This window comes from Vidua macroura, chromosome 5 (genome assembly GCF_024509145.1).
Source record: "Vidua macroura isolate BioBank_ID:100142 chromosome 5, ASM2450914v1, whole genome shotgun sequence".
NCBI lineage: Eukaryota > Metazoa > Chordata > Aves > Passeriformes > Viduidae > Vidua > Vidua macroura.
The window spans coordinates 67,009,844-67,028,109 of record NC_071575.1 but is presented as its reverse complement, the minus strand read 5'-3'; the positions used below and the strand labels follow the sequence as shown (position 1 = coordinate 67,028,109).

General features: G+C 42.5%; 1 protein-coding gene across 2 annotated transcripts; it reads left to right on the top strand.

Annotated features, from left to right (window-relative positions):
• Nucleotides 1-958: 958 nt before the first annotated feature.
• On the top strand, nt 959-17,466 carry OPTN (optineurin). 2 transcript variants are annotated; one of them, XM_053978174.1, is made up of 14 exons: nt 959-1,062; nt 1,728-1,904; nt 3,552-3,754; nt 5,931-6,086; nt 7,167-7,243; nt 9,314-9,445; nt 10,543-10,624; nt 11,874-11,989; nt 12,658-12,807; nt 13,793-13,886; nt 14,552-14,710; nt 15,393-15,523; nt 16,258-16,337; nt 16,498-17,466. In XM_053978174.1, exons 2-14 carry the CDS (start codon nt 1,739-1,741, stop codon nt 16,617-16,619), a joined length of 1,668 nt encoding a protein of 555 aa, XP_053834149.1. In that variant the 5' UTR covers nt 959-1,062; nt 1,728-1,738; the 3' UTR covers nt 16,620-17,466. The 2 variants fall into 2 exon arrangements, with proteins under 2 accessions (XP_053834149.1, XP_053834148.1); XM_053978173.1 differs by having other exon boundaries at nt 9,311-9,445.
• Nucleotides 17,467-18,266: the final 800 nt, after the last annotated feature.

The window sequence follows — 18,266 nt, the reverse complement described above, 5'->3', positions numbered from 1 at the left end:
CACAGTGCAAAAGCACTGGGGCTGTGCAGGGTGAATGACCCCAGCTAACCCCATCCCTGCTATCTGCCATTTATAGGCTTCCAACCACATTGTTTGACAGCCATTAATGGACTATATCCCCACAGCACGGCAAACCCACAGCACGGCAAACCCCTTCCTAATTGATTTGATCCTGTGGCAAAAATCACTAAAATGTCCTGTGCAATAGCGTTCCCTTTTGTTCACCTCACACCCACCTCTCGATCCTGTCTTTTGGCCTCATGCCAGGAGAAGATATTCGTCCCCTTGTACTGGGCAGGGGTGAGAACTCGCAGAACCTCGAGTTCTGCGCTCGGTTTTGGGTCCCTCAATTCAGGAGGGACACTGAGGTGCTGGAGGGGGTGCAGAGAAGGGCAATGGAGCTGGGGAAGAGTTTGGAGCATGAGTCCTGTGAGGAGCAGCTGAGGGAGCTGGGGGTGTTTATCCTGGAGAAAAGGAGGCTCACGGGTGACTTTACCCCTGTCTGACAGGAGGGTGTAGCTGGGCGGGGTCAGGCTCTGCCCCCACGAAATTAGCGACAGGATGAGAGGATATGGCCTCAAACTGTTCCAGGGAAGGTTTAGGCTGGACATAGGGAGGAATTTCTTTACGTAAAGGGTGAATCGACATTGAAACGGGCTGCCCAGGGAGGTGGTGGAGTCACTGTCCCTGGAGGTGACTGTAAAGGAAAGCCTGGTTGACAAGGCGGTGCTCAGTCATAAACTGGACTCGAAGATCTCAGAGGTCTTTTCCAACCTCATCGACCCGCAGGATTTTCCCCCCTGAAGGGCAGTACTCCCCACACCACCTTGCAGCTCCATGCGGGACGTGGCTCCCGCCCCGCTGGGCCGGCGGAGCTCAAGGCGGGAGCCGGGAAAGCGAGAAGGAAGCGAAGGCGGCGTGTCCGGGAGGTGGGAGGCGCGGAGCTGGGAGGTCCCCGCGGAGGAGGAGGCGGAGGCGGGGACGGGGACGCTGGGGACGGAGGGCGGGCAGTCCGTCCGTCAGCTGAGCGGGGTCGCTGCCCCCATGGGTGCGCCGTGAGGGGTGAGTGGGGACGAAGTCCCTGAGGCCAGCACGGAACGGGGGGTGGCGGTCGCCATGGCCGGGCTCGCCCGGTGACTCGGCGGATCCGGGGTGGGCCTGCGGGAAGGAAGGGCAAGGCGGGGAAACGCCGTTTTGCGGCTCCCGGGGGCCGGTCTGGCCCAGGGACGGAGCGGCCGTGCCTGGGCAGCGGCGGGTGCAGGCGCCGCAGCCTCCCCAGCACCGTGGCGGGCTATGCAGGAGAGCGGGGAGAGGGACAGGAAAGCGAAAATGAAAGTTAAAAATCAGCGGAAACGGGCTCTCGGCGTGAAAGGCGGCGCCGGGGCGCCGACAGGGCCGGGTGGGCGGCGGGGCCCGAGTGCTGTCAGGGATGGCAACGGAGCGGGCAAGGCGGGAGTCTCGTTTCATTCCCAGAGAAATGGGCTCCTGAGGAAGGGTTGGTTAGCCCGAACTAACATCATGTGTTGAGCATGATGTGTTTTAGGCCCTTGGGGGATTAACGTACACTCACGGTTACTCGGGTGTAGCGGGGTTAGAGGGATTGAAGGTGCCTATGTGCTGTGACAAGGCATGTGGCTTGCAGGTGTTCATAAAATGAGTGTGTGATAATGCTTTCTTTATAATTGGGCAAGAAATTAAAAGTTTTCTCTTGGCAAACCTTGTAACAGCTGCTTCGGAGATGTCCAGCAAGTTGAAGGGCAGCCCTGCTGAAAATGGAGAGCATTCCAAGAGTAAAATGGAAAATGGAGTGGACAGCATGGCTCCCCCAGCCCTTAACACCTACACCCCAGAAGAGATGGTGCAGCAGATGAAAGAATTAATCACTGAGAACAATGAGTTAAAAGGTGAATGCACACGTGAGCTGATCTTAAAATGCAAGAGCCCTGAGTCTCTTCTGAAAGTTTTGTTTGTTCAATGAGTATGAATTCTGTGCTTGTTTGCCCTTGCTGGGTAGCATTTGCTGCATAAACAACTCTGCAAGTGACAATGCCAGTTTGATAATACACATCAGTAGGATATTTGGTAGCACACATCAAATTGAATTGGTGTGGTAGATTAGGGGGAGAACAGCCCAATGTAAGGGTGACTTACTTGCTCTTGAGTTTTATATATAAGCACTGTGTATTTTAGAGGGTGACATGAAAAATCTCTTCCTATGATGTGCTATTTGCTCACCAACTTCTAAAGGATTTTTTTGGTTTGTATTGTAGAACTGTTTGATCCATTACAAACATTTTGCCAAAGCTGCATTAGGAGGGGTGGATTTTGTGCCTTCCATACTTCAAAAAAGAGTGGTGGCTATGGCTGGGAGAAACCAGTAGCATTCCCTGAAAATTCCTAATTATTTGAGTCCTTTGTGGGAGATACATATTCTTCTGGATCTGGAATTTAGGTGTCAGTTATTTTTTCGTTTAAATGACTAGAGCAAAACCTGGGGGATCTGAGAATTTTCTGTGTAAAAGACAGAGGTATCTCACTGTTTATTTGACAGCAGAGCATGAAGTCACATATCTCCTGTGTTGTGATTTTACACCGGTGTTTAAATTCTTCCTGAATCATTTTTGAATGTGGTCCAACTTTTCTGTCTCATGGGAATCTAGCAGGAAAGTTGTTTGTAGAAGTACGTCTGGTATTCTGCTAAAAGGTCTTATAGAAGATAATGTTCTGGGACGTATTTACAGCTGGTGTAACCCATAACATGCAGAATCATTCTCCAGACTATTTTTTTTTCATAACCTGAAGGATTTATGGGCAGTTTATCATATGACATCAGGATGTAATGGAAGTTACTGGAAAGTACAAGTATAAAGGATTTTTAAGTAACCAGCTTTGAGTTGTTTGCTTTTAAAAAAGCACGTCTAAAATAATTTCACTGACTCTGCCTAAAAATCTTGTCAGCATTTTGCAATAGTAAGACTGATATTGTTACATACTGACTTTGTTACTCACAGGGAACTAACTTGGCTGTAAGTTGTTTGGTATATTTTTTCAATGCTTGCAATCATATCTTAACCAGATGTTGGGGGAGGGCATTGTTGGGCATATTTGAGACATTTGATTTGATAGCATCTGTTTCAATGCAGTAATTTACCAGTCTAGGATGTTTTCCCTGCCAAGTCTCAGTAGTTTCAGAAGCACAGTTCTGCAGTTTCATTTGGGCTGATCATGTAAATACCACACAGAGGAAGATACCAAGTATCTCTTGTGAACAATCCTTTTGGCTTCTTGGTTTAGGAAAAAGTCAAGAAGTCAGTGAGTTTGGGCATGTGGATCTCAGCAGTGGATTTAAAGCCATTTATTATAGTGCTAATGGACTATGATAAGTTTAGTTTTGGTATTTAAGATATGCCAGACAGAGGCTCATATTTCACACCCAATTATTGCCAACCCATTTGATGCTGAAGAATGCTGAGCTGAGTGTAGTGGAAATCTGCTGTTTCATGGACAGAGGATTAATGTGATTCAATGTCTTCTCTCTGGCTACCATTTAGAGGCCATGAAGTTGCACAACCAAGCTATGAAGGACCGATATGAGGAACTTTCCACCTGGAGAGAGAAGCAGAAAGAAGAACGAGAATTTTACGAGTTAAAGTTTAAGGAGGCAAAGCAGTGCTTGCAGGCCAAGTGCATTGAAAATGAACAGCTACAGCAGCAACTTCAGAGCTTAAAGGAAAGAGAAGAAGGAGCTGAAATGGTAAATAAGGAATTGGTTAGATTGACATGCTTTTGAATTGAAACTCTGGAACGTTCAGTCCCTTCTATGATTCTAGGATTCATCACGCTGGGATGGTTTGGAGGTTTGTTAATATCTCCATTTTTATCCTTAGCTCTAAGAAAGGGTCTTCACTTGACCTACTTTATAAAGTGAGGCCTTTCAGAGTGTAGTAACAGAAAATTATGGCACACCTGAAATAATTTACTTTTTTTGTTAGCATTTAGTAAACAATAATAATTAAACTTTTTTACATAATAAATAAGAACTAGCATTTCTTGCTAATTTTTCATTTTTTTCTTGGATATCTCTTTACTTTATCCTTCCCTTTATTTGTTAGACTATCTGTCTCTCATGATCATTTAATTGCTTTTTGTATTGTGTTTCCGGGAGCATGTTTCCAGAGAGAAGTTGACATGTAAACAAGCACAAAAAAAAAAAAAAAAATTATGTGTCATCTATTTTTATTATATCAGTCTGCTTTTCTGAAAGCTCTTTTGCTGAGGTCAGATTAGATCTGTGCTTCTGCTGCTCCATTTGAGTCTGACTGAGCTTTCTCTCCGTGTCCTGCCTTTGGCACTGTTATACATCATTCCTAATGTTGCAGGTGGTTGCACAGTAGCCAGGCAACATTTTGCAGGTGGTACTGGAGGCATCTGTGGGCAAAGCCAACCAAAACAAAACCTGCTTTGTGTCCCAAACAGTCATGTGAAAAGTTAATTAAGAAGTTCCATGCAGAGCCAAACTGATGCATTCTGGTGTCTGGTACCTCCAAGACCTGTGTGGATTCTCTGTTGTCTGATGAAAAATGAATGTATTAACCTTTTTCTCAACAGAGTCACTAGTAGACTCTCCCTTCCTCCTGACTGTTTTTTGGAACTCTGTAAGAAATGTTTCAGCATGTAAATCAAAATTGGCCAATAAGATCAGAAGATGCAAGGGGGAAGAAAGTCATGTTTAAATAGTGTGATTGTGTAAGTATTACTTACACGGTCTTTACAGACTGAAAGCTGTGTTTCAGGATTGTCAAAAAAATTCAGGGTTTCATAAATTGTTCAGAATTTCATAAATCTGGAATATTTTTTAAGGGAAAGTAGAGGATTTATAATCTATCTATTGTAGAACTTCTTATGAAGTATGCTGTTGCCAGAGTTTTCCAGCCTACTTGAGAGATCTAAAATCTCTCTTCTTCCCTGGAACTGACTCTAAATGCATCCTCTTACAATATAAGCACAAAATCAGAGGCAGCAGCAGGTCAGAGGGGCAGAGTGATATTGTGGGATGAGAGGCACTGTCAACACAGATAATTTGGAGATTTGGCATAATCATATCTTAGAATGTAATTCAGACGCCAGGAATTGTTCAGAGTTTGCATTGATGGTATGTGCTGTAATAAGGGCATTATCAGGAGGTGGATGCTCAGATTACAAAATGAGGAAGAAACAAACTCACAGGGAAAGTTTCATGATGGGGAGCAGCATTTAAAGGAGAGGAAAAAATTAGTCTTGCTGGTTATGTAGAGGCTTAAGAGAGGGTTTTGAGTAACCCAGAGAAAGGGAAAAGGCAGAAGGCAAAGGAGATGTTCATGATTGGAAAGAGGGAAGTTTGGGGAGAATCTCTGAGGAACAGAGACTTTATGGAAGGGATCTAGGACTTTGTATGAAGGTCAAGGAATTGGGAAGATTTATACATAGAAATGGGGTACAAAGAACAAGAAGGTGGGGAAAGGCTAAGAATGGGGTGTGTGGGAAAGTTCTCTGCCCACTGGTCTTTTCTTCCTTGGATCTTGGTTAGATTTGGGAGAAGAGGACTAGGGATATGGGTGAAAAAATGCAGTAATTCTAGAGGTCAGTTGATACCCTGTGTGGTAGCAAAAGGCAAAAATTCAGGCAAAAATTTACACCCTAATTATGTGTGTATTCAGAGAACCAGTCCCATATTTTCCAGCAGTGGGATGCGAGTGTTTAATTTACTTGGTTTCGCAGTTTAGACTTCTTGCTGTTGAGTGAGCCAGAACATGCTTTAGGGGTCTGTACTGTGGGTTTTCAGGCAAGCCTGAACAGAAAGGAAAGGATGTAGGACACTGTTACATTCAGGCTGTGTGCTCCTTGGCTGGTGTTCCCTTTTGCTTGGCTAATGCAGGGTGTGTTTATCCCAGGAGGGCTGCATGGCTCCCGAGAAGGAAGTGAGGCAGCTGAAGTCCCAGGTGCAGCGGCTCCAGGCTGAGAAGGCAGATCTGCTCGCCATCATTTCAGAGCTGCAGGTCAAGCTGAACATCTCAGCAGAGGATTCCTTTGTGGAGATTGGGATGAACGTAAGTAAAGGGAACAACAGGAGAACAGTAACCTGCAGCCAGGTGCCAGGCTAAGAAATTCTGTCAGTCTTTGGTCTCCTGCATTACCTGCCATAGAGCACTTGTGTCTTACCAGATAGTGTAAAAGTAGTGGTAAAGGACTTGGAATTAGTTTTTGTCCCTCCACTTTAAAGCTCTAAGCAAATTCATTTCATAGATAGCCTCTGTTGCACTAGTTAAAAATGTTAAGTCTTGTCTTAGTTGAAATTTCTGGGAACATCAGTACTATGTTTTGTTAAGGGGCAACATCTGTGCATAAAATGGGGCTTTTTTTTTTGAAAATGGGGCTTTCTTCTTACTAACAAATAAATAGAGAAGCAGGCAAACAAAACGTGAGTGCAAAACTCTAGAGAGTATTCCCTAGAGGCAAAAAAATGTACTTTTTTTACTGTTCTTGTATCTGGAAGTTCTTCACAAACTGAAATGTGAAAATGCAGACCTCTGCTACCCTTCTATTCCCCATATCCTCTCTCTGGAAAGTAGATGTGCAACAAGAAATTAAAAAAATATAATTAAAAATTTTTTGAGGTGTCAGAGAAAACTCAGGGGTGCATTTTCCTTTTTATTTGCTAGAAGGATTCTCCTTTGGACTACAAAGCAGGGTTTGTACGAGTGGGGAGTTTGTCAAGGAGTGGGGTTTGTAGTGGGAAAGAAGAGTTTTTTAGGTTCTTGTACGAGGCTGGAGAGTGATCTCTAGGCTTATATTGAAAGTCACCTGCAATGCCATGACTTGCTGTGTGGTGCCCAGTCATCTTCACAGGGGACAGTGGCTGTGGAAGTTGCTGATGAATGGAGAAGGGCAAATCTCATTGTTGTTCCTATTCTCTAATCAAGCTGGAAGAGATACAGGGAAAGGCATGTGAAGTATTTAAATTAAGAATTTCCAAACATGAAGATTATCTGGGGGAGTTTTTTATTTATCTGTATTTTGCCATGATAGCAATTCTCCCTGTTTTTCTTCATTCCTTAACTCAAATAAATAAAGTCCTCCTGTCCTGCTTAGATAAAATACTGAGCTAATAGTGGTTTTTTCTCTCCTAGGAAGGGGAAATAAATACAGCTGCAAAGGAACATCAAGTGAATAGTGGTGAAATGCCCAATAATGTTGCTGTCTGCATGTACGTAGGTTCTTGTGTGATGTGTGTGATTCAGACTTCTGCCTCGGGTTTCATTTTCAATGTAAGGGAACTTCTTTCAATGAGGAATGCACTAGAAAATCCTCTTTTTCTTTGGCTTTGCATCCCTCCATTGCAGTAGCTCTACCTCCTAGCATGCAGTAAGACCCTCAGCTCTCTGACATGTTTCCTTCCAATATTTACTAGCTGACAAGAGGGAGTGCATATTCTGGCCAGTTGGCCAGGCATTTATGGACATTCTGACTTGCCAACTCTTCAGGCTTTTAAGGGAGGCCACAGAGAAAAGACAAAGATAGAGGCTGCAGGGACTTCTTCCTCCTAATCATTGGAGACCATCTAATAGAATATCTGTCCTCTACCCAATTATACTGATGATGGTAAGAGTCAGAGGTCTTATAGTCTTTCAGATCTGACCCTGTTGGAGTGTGGTTGGTATGAAGTGTATCCACGATGGGGTAGACACACAGTGCAGTACAGTCCTTGCTTTTCAGGTTATTGGGTTTAAGATAGTAGCATTCTGTTCAGGTTACTTCTCAAAATTTGATCTTTACATCAGCTCCAGGATATAAGGGACTTTCTTGCCCCTGGCTGAACCTTTACTCCTCGTGGACATAGACATCTGATACTGTTCAGCTTTCCATTTTGGACACTGCCCAGTTTAGCAGCTAGATGGTTTTGGCTGAACTCTTATTTACTTTGTGCCTTTGCTTTTGAAAGGGAAGGATACAGAAAATGTATCCTAGCAGGCCAGAAAGCTGTGCTCCATGTTATCACTCCTATGTCACTGCAAGGGAGAGCAGTGCTTCAGTGTAATGTCAGAGAAACTTGTCCCTCAGCACGCAGATAAGAAGTTGAAGGAGAAAAAAAAAAAGGTGTTACAGTTGTGGACAAAACTGAAAGAGTTGCTGACCACAGACCAAGCTGCAAGTATTAAGCTTGTTGTTAGTTGTCACTTTTGAGAACACTGATTATGAGAAGACATTCCCTGTGGAACTTGCTTACCTTTGGAGGAGAATCTGGGCCATATCTACAAGAACAGGGGGCATACGTACCTCTTAAAATATTTCCAGTGTCACCACGTGTCTTTGTCCAGCACTGAAACTTTAGATGGGTGCTGTTAACAGGTTCAATGAAATGTGATCCACTCAGGATGGATTTATTTCTGTAAGGGTAGAACTGCACTAAAAATCCCCTGATAAAAGTTATTTACTTAAAATATCCTGGCTGAACACTGTCTTTTGGGTATTGAATTTTGCTCACCAGAGGTTTCTAGCTCTCAGAAGCACACAGAAGACTCTGCTTTGCTTTCTTTTCTGAAGTACAAAAGTAGAACTTTTAACACATGCTGAGCCTTTTTAGAGCTGAGAACTTTTTACAGCTGAGACTCTGAAATATACAGTCTAACTTGCTTGTCTTCCATACAGTTCAGGGATTTTGACTTTCTGTCTAGATGGCCATAAAAATGGATATAATGGAACACAGTATTTTATCACTTATCCTATTTTTTGGAGCTTTGTATTTGTTCTGGTTCAATTTACAGTAGCAAAATATGATTTTGAAAAGAGCTATAGAATGTGACGAGGGTAAAGCGTTAAAGAGATTTTTTTTTCTGAACAAGAAAGTGATTTTCTGATGACCATTTTTAGTGGTATATGCTTTCTTTTCCATAAAGGAGTGAGGCAGAGATAAGAAATGTTCTGTGCTTTATTGTGAAAAAAAGTTGTTTGTAGGAATAGACAGCAGCACTTTGCAGAAAGGGCTGCAAAATAGGTCAGAATAAGTGCATTGGGTTTTGTATTGTCATGACTGCTTTTGCTTTCCTTGCTTAAGTGCTGAATTGTTCCCTCTGCTGGAAGGGGACTGCCTGTGCTCTTCATTTGCACACACAGGGGCTGTGGCTAGTGGTCTTGGCTCTTGGCAACTGGGAATGAGCCCTTTGCACAGAGCACTGGTTTCCAGCACTGTGTGAATTGGTGGCCTCTCAGACTGGATTAGGGAGTGGCTGCTAAAGGGGTAGCTGTTGTTATTTATCTCTGGTTTGGTTTGAAGCAGGAGCAAATCTGCAGATGAATCTAAGAATTTGGAGTCTGAGGAGCTAACTGTGAGCCAGCTGCTCTGCTGCCTTAGAAATGAAACTCAGAAGAGGGAAAAACTTGAGAAGGAGCTGCAGGATCACAAAGAGAGGTATGAAGCAGGTGCACTGTAACATTTGGAGCTGTTTTCTTTCAGGGCTGCTGCAGTTACCAAGTCTCTGATTGATCAGCAACAAGCTGAAATAGCCGTGTGATTTGGGGAATTTCCTGAGCACTCGGTTGTAATAACATTTTGTGGTTGTCCATATAGGGATAAACCACAGTTTTCTTCCAAGGGATTTTATTTTGATTTCCTGAAGTGCCACACATCAAGGCAAATTACCCATTTCCTCTTGGGTTTGAACTATCCCTGGATTATTCAGAAAGATAGGATGACTAGTTGAGGCTGTTGTCTCCATTCACTCCTCCGTAGTTATTTGGCTTTGTATGAATCATCTCTGTGTGGGGCCTTAACCAAATCACTATGTCTAAAACAGGATTATAGTTCTCTTCATCATACTGGCAAGGCTACATTTAGCAGTGTGTGAGCTTGCAAAAGCTCCTTAGAAATGTCTAAAATAAGTTTAATTCCAAACTTTCCTAAGAGAGAGTTTCCACAGTGAGATCTGTATGACGGTCTGTCTCAGCTCAGTTCTGTGGGTGTAAATCAGCATGACTGTTCAGGAGTGGCAAATTCCCCAAGAAGTTCCAGATCCTCACTTCAGAGAAACAGAGTAAGACATTATCTACTATGAAAGGTTGGTGTCACAGTAATTGCTTCTATGTGGTCTTCCTAGAAGAGGTAATGAGCCATAACCAAACAATTCTTAGAAACCTCAGCCCCTGAAAATACCACAGGAAAACAGAGACAATATTAATCACTGGATTCAGTGAACAGAATGACCTATTTCCAAAGAGTTGGCAGTTTTGGACTGTACCAAACTTTGGACTGAATGCCATGACCTTCATCGCACCTGCAGACTTACACATCCATTTTAATTAAATGTACACAGCGTCCTGTGTTCTTCGAGAACCCCCATGATTGTGCAGGCCTTCCTGCATGTCTGTGCTTTCCATTCTGCCTTGTGGGTTTTTTTGCGGCTGTGATGTTACAAAGAGAGTCATCACTTGCATGAAATCCTTGTATAGACACAATCTCACCTGAAGCATAAGCTGAATCCATCATTATTGGCTCCTTCTCTTTTCCAGACTGTCAAAGCTGGAGAAGGAGACCAGAAACTGTCTGGAGAGTGGGACACAAACTGAACAGGAAGAAGAGAGTTCAGAAGCTGTAAGTTCCTGTCCTCAGTCAAGATATAACAACATACAGCTGACTTGTTGAGGTCACCAACCTCAGGGTCTAGATTTCCACTTGCACTCAGGGAGCAAGGGGCAATTGTCCTGCACAGGTAATGGAAGTGAACTTTGGTGTATCTCAGAGGTGGTTCCAAATTACACCAGCCACTGCAAAGGCATGGGACTGGGGGCCAAGTATTCAGGAAGCTTGGCATAACTGCAGTTATACCACATTACCCGGCCCATACCCACTAAACAGAGAGAAATACAATAATTTCTACAATGATTTCTCCGGAAATCATCTAGGCTGTGTGAATTTCCTCACTGCTGCCCAGGTCAGCTGTTGGATCAGAATCCAGTGACAGCATACTGTAAAACAGACTTTAAATGTGGAGTTCATATGGCACCTACTTTAGGTTTGTTCATGTTTCTAGTGGGATTACAATGGTGGGGCATAACTATCTTGGATTGAGATACAGTTCCAGGCAAAAACTTAGTCCTGATGTTCTCAATTAATATTTGAAAGAGTACTGGGGTTGGGATTCAGCTCCATTCAGATACTTAAACTTCTGTGCTTGCAGCTGTAAGCTTCTGTGTGATGTGAGAGTGCAATCCCATAGCCTTGGCGGACCATGCTCATTCAGTGCAACTGCATAATACAGGCAACTAAGAGTGCTTGTATGTGAGGTGTGTGAGTTTCTGAAGTGCTTGGAAATATGATATGGGACCTGCTGGAGACCTGTGCCCTTCTGAAGGTCAGGAGAAGTATTTCAGGGCAGGGCTGGGTTGGTTAAACAAGACCAGTCTGCAGTCAGGACAAGAGATGCCCTTCCTAGGGAAAGCTGATGATGTCTTGGTTAATTAATGTTTTTCAGTGCTCTTATCTCCGAGTTACAGCCTGGGCCCAATACTCCTCATTAAAGTGGACACTGAGGTCAGCACTTGCTTGTGCTGGCAGCTGTTTCCGTGTACACTGTTGTGTTTCTTCAAAGGCTCTTGTCAGCAGAGCTCATGTTACCTGCCTCTGTGGTAAAATGTAAATCTTTAATGGAACAATGAGGGGGTGCAGTGTGGAATAATTGTGAAGCCTTGTAAATGCGGCCTTTTTACTGAGTATAGACTGTAACTGTGCAAACTAACTTAGGCTGTTTTCTGTAGAGTGAGACTTCCTACTTATCTTTCTTAGCCTGTAACTTACTATCTTGAATTGTCCATACATAATTTTCTTTTTTTTTCTCTAAAAGGTTGGCAGTGAAGTAGAAGCCCTAAATCTGCAAGTTTGTGCTCTGTTTAAAGAGCTTCAGGAAGCCCATGAGAAGTTAAAAGAAGCAGAATTGATTCAGAAGAAACTTCAAGAAAAGTAAGGCTCAGAAGAGCAAAAGTTCTGTCATGACACCCAGTACATACTTGTATGAACTCCCATCTTGGGAAACTCACCATCTCTACAAATATCAACTTAAATAACTGTTTCATAGAAGTTCTGTTAAAGAGTGCTCCTTCTTTGTAAGTGGTGAAGTGCAGAAATACAGAAATTGTCAGAAAATCTGAGCTGCCAGCCTAGTTCTACAAATAGAACCTGAGTGCTTTGAATTATAAGATTTGGGTTTTAACCCTTCATGATGTAAAGAAAAATCTTCCCTGTTTTCTCCTTCACATAATCAGTCCCTATTCTGTCTTTAGGGGGAAAAGCCAAGGGATTTGGTTATAACCTTTCACATGAGCTGTCTGGGCTTTTGAAGAAAACTGTTTAGGTTATAAAAATGGTTACAAGACCCTCACTTTTTTGCTTAGTTTCCTGTCAAATTCCAGTTCTTTGAGATTCTAAATAGTAAGAAAATAAATGTTGGTTTCTATAGCTTTGTTTTATAATGGTTGTGTATAGACTGATTTTTGTCTTTCCACGTTTTTCATCAAAATAAGCCTTTAAAGTGAACCATACAAATACTCCTTCTGCTATATGCCTCATGGGAAAAATCCATCAGGAGAGGATGAACAGAAGAAATCAACCTTTTTTTCCTTTTCTATCAGGTGCCAGGTACTGGAAAGAAAAAGCTTGGCTGCTGCATCAGAATTGGAGGAGAAGCAGCAGCTAATATACACCATCAAGAAGCTGGAACTTCAGGTAGAGAGCATGCAGGCAGAGGTCAAGCTGGAACAAGCCAAGACACATGAAGAAAAGTGAGTATGACTTAGTTTTATATTCCAGGAAGGTATTGTCAGTGAAGAAGCAAAGTCCAAGGGAACCTGGCCAAAGGGGAATTGAGTCTGAAGTACTACTTTTGTGTCCTGTACCCCTTGAAACTATGCTATGTTTGTAGAGTGTGAAGTAGAAGTCTGTATTCTTTCATCTACTGAACCCCTCACTTAGGAATACTTGAGCTGTCATCTCTGTCTTGTATCTTCCTTTAATCATAAAGTCCAAGGTGGAATAGAGCCGGGTGTAACATACAAGTGGAAGAAGCAGAGAGGTGACAACAGCTGTGCCACTGACTAGCAGGGGTAAATGCAGACACATCCTGGAGAGCAGGGACAAGTCAGGTGGTGACAGTGCTGGGAAAGTGGCATTAATGAAGAGGTCTGCAATCCCTACAATATGTTTGCACTAGGAGAGTCAAGTGTGTGGTCAGGTTGAGGTAAAGAGAGGCTGTTTGCTTTGGCTCCCTGTTCCCTTTCATGTGCAGTCCATGTAAGGAGTGTGAAAATGTCAGTCCAAGCTGTTCAGAGAGGCTGAACTTCCTGAAGGACACATTTTCAGCTGCTGCAGAAGCTGCTCGTTATCTTTGGACTCTGTTTCTGGTTATTCTGATAAATTCTCCTTCACTTGGAATCTGAGTCAAGACTTGGATGTCTTCCTAAGAGGGGTGTTACATTTTGAACAGAATTTGTGAGCTTCATATAAAAAAACTGAGTGATAGATTCTTCAATATGAAATGCAGGTGATCAGTAAGGACATTGGTTTGCACTTAGTCCATGGATAGAGCAGCACACAACTCATTGGAAGAGGGATGTTGAGACACAAAGCATGACTTCTTCTCACCAGAAATGCACACTTGCAGAAATGCACTTATGCAAGGAGCTGGTAGTGGATATTTTTTAAGTTCTAATGTTATTTAGATTTCAAATAATTGTTTCAAACCTTCATCTCTTTTCTTGTCATAAACAGGGCAAGATACAATAACCTCCAGGATTCATATAGCAAAGTCCTTCCAGAACTCACTGAGGCAATGAAAAAAATTGATGAAATGAAACGCAAAGAGGTAAACTCAACACAAGAAGAAATCATAATTAATTAGGGGTGAGAGGGAAGGGATGGAAGAACATCTTTAGGATCAAATTTGGGCAGGAAACAACTGTCATCCCTTCTACATAATTGCATGCAACATAGCAGCACTGCTCTGATAAACATAGTTCCTGTGCTGTCAGTTACAGAAAACTTTATCCACACATCAGTACTTCCATGGTGTTTTCTGGGTAAGGTCTAATCTGCAGTGGATTGCAGCATAGAGTCCAGTCCTTAGACAGAAGTGATAGATACATCAGTGTTCCTGCAGCATCATTTATAAAAACGTGGGAAGGTAAATCTCTAAGCATTTTTGTATTCTTAAATAGAATGCCTGCCACAGTGAGGTCTTGTCAGGAACTGAAGCACCATGGAAGTGTCATATTGTTCTGTGTAATTTCAGAAACTAGGAAAATGTCTTTTTCAGTGTCCACTAGGGGGTTGTCTTTTAACTTGATACAATGTAGTTTGAAAGCTCAAAACTAATCTTTAAGGTAAAATATCAGTCCCCACTGCTGTCTTAGTCCAAGTTCCTTTGGTGACCAAAATGGGAACCTTTTCCAATGACAGGAGTAAGAAGCAGACTGTCACTTAGAGGAGGGTCATATTCGAGTTCATCTCATAATCAGTTCTTCTTTGCAGCTGGACAGAGTAGATAAAGTTGTGGTGGAACAACTGACGGCAAAGGTGGAGTTGGCAGAACAAGCCCTTGCTGCAAAGCAGCTCCAGATAGATGAAATGAAGCAGATAATTGCTAAGCAAGAGGAGGACCTTGAAACTATGTCTGTGCTTCGTGCTCAGGTATCAGCTCTTCTTCACAAACTGGCTACTTCCCCCACCCAATATTCAGAAACCAGGAGGTATTTAGTGGCTCATTCTGGAATGCTGAATACGTTTTCTCAACGTCAAAGCATAACACCCCTTACTTGGCTTGCCTTGCAGATACCTGCAGAGCCTTTACCCACTGTATTCTAGGGCTCTGTAGGAGGAGCTGTGTATGCTGGAGTCTGGCACAACGAACAGAAGCTAGGAGTAGATGGGTATTAAGCCAGAACCACTGGCTTAAGAATCACTGCATATGTTTTAGGAATGATTTTACTCAAACCAGCATGTGTTAAGTGACTAAAAAGGGTTTGCCTCATATTGAAGGCACGGAATTGGCATCTTGGCCTGGTTCCACTATCTCAACCACAGATTTGCCAGTGTAAACAGTCAAGTCACCTCCTCACTGCTTGTCTGTGCCTCATTTCTGCCTCTGTACAGCAGAGGCAATACTGTCCCAGGTAAGACACAAAAGAGTATCTTTTACAGAGTCCAGAAAGTGTTAGGTCTCCTTCACCTTGTGGGAAGTGCAGGTCTTGGCTTTGCAGTATTTTGAGTAGATGCATATTATGATACAGATTTGTGATTTTGACATGTAATATACAAAAACGGTTCAGTCGAAGTTACAAATTTTCATTTCTGATTTCATTTCTCTGATCAGATGGAGGTTTATTGTTCTGATTTCCATGCTGAGAGGGCAGCAAGAGAGAAGATCCATGAGGAGAAGGAGCAGTTGGCTGTCCAGCTGGCATACCTACTAAAAGAGCAGCAAAACTTTGAAGATCTTGGCCGGTGAGAACAGAGTTTGGCTGAACTGCCTTTGCACTGTCCTGTTACTCTGTGTACTGGTGTTGACCAACGTTGTCTTTATGAGTGTCTCAGTAGAAAGGCAAATGACTTTGCAGACATTTCTTGCTTAATTTGAATTTAAAAGGAAAAAAAAGTGAATTGGCTGACTTCTGAATTTTCTGGTAGAATCTCTGTAAAGTGTGTTAGTTGGGTGCCTTAGTAAGCTTTCATTTCATATGATTCATGCTTGGTAAATTCTCCCTGTTGATCCATGTGAGTTGCTTTGGGTTTTGGCCTCAGTTTTAGCTGTGAATCTGCAGCTAATTTTGCTGCATGTGTGCCAGGGATATCTGCTGCTTCTCCAGGAGGCTGTGGTCAGTACACAGTTCTGAGTGCTATGGTAGTTGAATCAAGTTACATTTCACATTAACTGTACACTGAGTTCTTTTTATGGTATCACTTGCTTTTCTACTTAAAGCCAATTTGCAGTTTTCCCTGAACAGCTGAGAGTCCTTGGAGCTTTCCAGAGAAGGGTGCCTTAGATCCCTAGGTGTGTGGCTGCCCAAATCCTGCTGCTGGTGTCAGTTGCACGACCCTGATTTCAGCAGACCTCTGGCATGATCTCACAAAGCAGTGGCATTTCTAGGTCCTGTTTCTGAGCAGCAGTTGTGAACTAAATGCATGACCAGTTGACAGGAGTCTGTTTTCAGAGCCCTTGACTTGTTTATTATCCACAGAACCTCTCTGGCAGAGATGCAGAGTCGCCACGGAGCCAGGATGCCAGATCGGGAGCACTCACCTCACCTTGTCCAAAGAGGTACTGCAGGCACCTTCTCCAGCCCTCGGGGTCAGGTTCAGGTTAAACCAGCTTTGCTTGGCTGCAGAGACCTTCCCTGTGGTTATTCTGGTAGCTGGGTAGCTGCAGAGAGCAAAATCAGGTAATATAATAGTTAATCATTTATCTTCTCTGCTTGCAGGAACTAACAGTCAAGACTGGCCAGAGCAGCGGAATATTTCAATTTATTCGTGTCCGAAATGTGAAGAAATTCTACCTGATTTGGACACACTGCAGATTCACGTTATGGACTGCATTAATTGAGTGATGCCCTCCAATTTTTCGTCTTCTGGAATTTCACCTGCCAAACACTTTGGGTTTTTTTCCTTCTTGCTCAAATTATGCTCAGCTCATATGTCCTATGAAGGAGGTTTTCAGGGGTTTGCTTATTAAGTCAATGGGAAAAGGGCCACTCTTCCCCTGCCGTTAGTCACTAATGTTGTTGTAATCTGCTTTAGGGAAGGAGTTTTCATGGATTAACAACATGGATGTGCTACAGAACTTGCAGTGTGTCTGCTGCTATGAAACCTTTCAGGAACATTCCCTGAAGTGCTCTGCTCTATGGCTACTCTGCAGAATGGGGCTGAATTACTGAAGTTGGAGGAGGGATGAGATATTTGCTGATCAAATATATATATATATATGAGCCTGTAAATACTTCATCTCTTATATACTATATACCAGGAAAGTAATACACAAAAAAAAAGCTGTTTGAGAAGCTTTCAGCAAAATGGAATAGTGCTGTATTCATCGAGAATTTGAAATGAACCCTGCTCTTTCTCCAGATGGCCATTTCATTGCTGCCCTTGTGACCATACTAATCTGATGTTAAATTTTTGGCTTATGTAACTTCTTGCTTTAGCCAGATGTGGGTAAGGTTTAAAACAGATCAGCTAGGTCTGATATATGTAGCTCCTGCTGTACTCAAGTCACTTGGTTTTATAGAACTGTTAATTTTTATGATGTTGTCTTAATTTTTCTTTATTATAATAAAAGCATTTGAACTTGTACAGTATTGTGGTAGAAAGCACTGAGATGGATGTAACCTAATTTAAAAAGAGTAGAGTGGATTTTCATGTATCAAAATAAAGCTATTACAATTATAAATTTATCTCTGCCTGCGAGTATGTGGGAGACTGGAACAGGATTTCAAATTCCTATGTCTGAAAAGCTTGTGTAGAAACAACTTGTAGTGGATTAGTTCTACTCTTGTCCTCCCAGGTGTTTTTATCTCAAAGGAGACAATCCCTTTTTTGTCATTTTGTCATTAATTCGAGTAAGTTTTTTACTTTGCTTGTTGTCACTGGTGTTCTAATTATCACTTTTAGACTCTGGATTTTTATTTTCTGTTATAGCTCATCTATAGCTTCATCCATAATTTCAGGTAACACAAGAGCTGATTGTTGTGAAGAGGTATTCATCAGCCTCGTTGCAACCACCTTCTTCAATTACAAGTAGTCCCAGCAGATGTAATCTCTTACTGGCTTTTAATTGGTTCCTTTTGACAGTAGGATTTATAGGCTTTTTTTACCCTGAATCCAATTTTATTATGGGAGCTGTGACGGTTACAGATTCTGCAGTGATTAAAATCTGATGGAAATGCTATAGGCCAGAAGCAAACTAAATAATAGAGCTGATTTCATCTGAGAAGTATTAACCTTAATGAATACACAGCAAATCAATGTGAAAGGCCGAAGAAGGAATTACTTACACATTCGTCAAGTCACAATGAATCATCTGAGGAGGTTTCAGAGGGAGGGGATGTTAGAACAGGAGTGCTAACAGGAAAACATGGGCATTAGGTGAAATAGGTCTTCATAGAAAGATGAAAGAACAGGTCTAATAGTACAAATCAGGAGGAGCAAAGAACTCCAAAGAATAAAGCCACAATTCACTCAAACCTGTTCATGT

Coding starts and splice junctions, on each gene's coding strand:
- OPTN (XM_053978173.1), top strand. CDS start 1,739: ATGTCCAGCAAGTTGAAGGGCAGCCCTGCTGAAAATGGAGAGCATTCC. Junction 11,990..12,657: donor CAGAAGAAACTTCAAGAAAA/GTAAGGCTCAGA, acceptor CTTTTCTATCAG/GTGCCAGGTACTGGAAAGAA. Junction 13,887..14,551: donor ATGAAATGAAACGCAAAGAG/GTAAACTCAACA, acceptor TCTTCTTTGCAG/CTGGACAGAGTAGATAAAGT.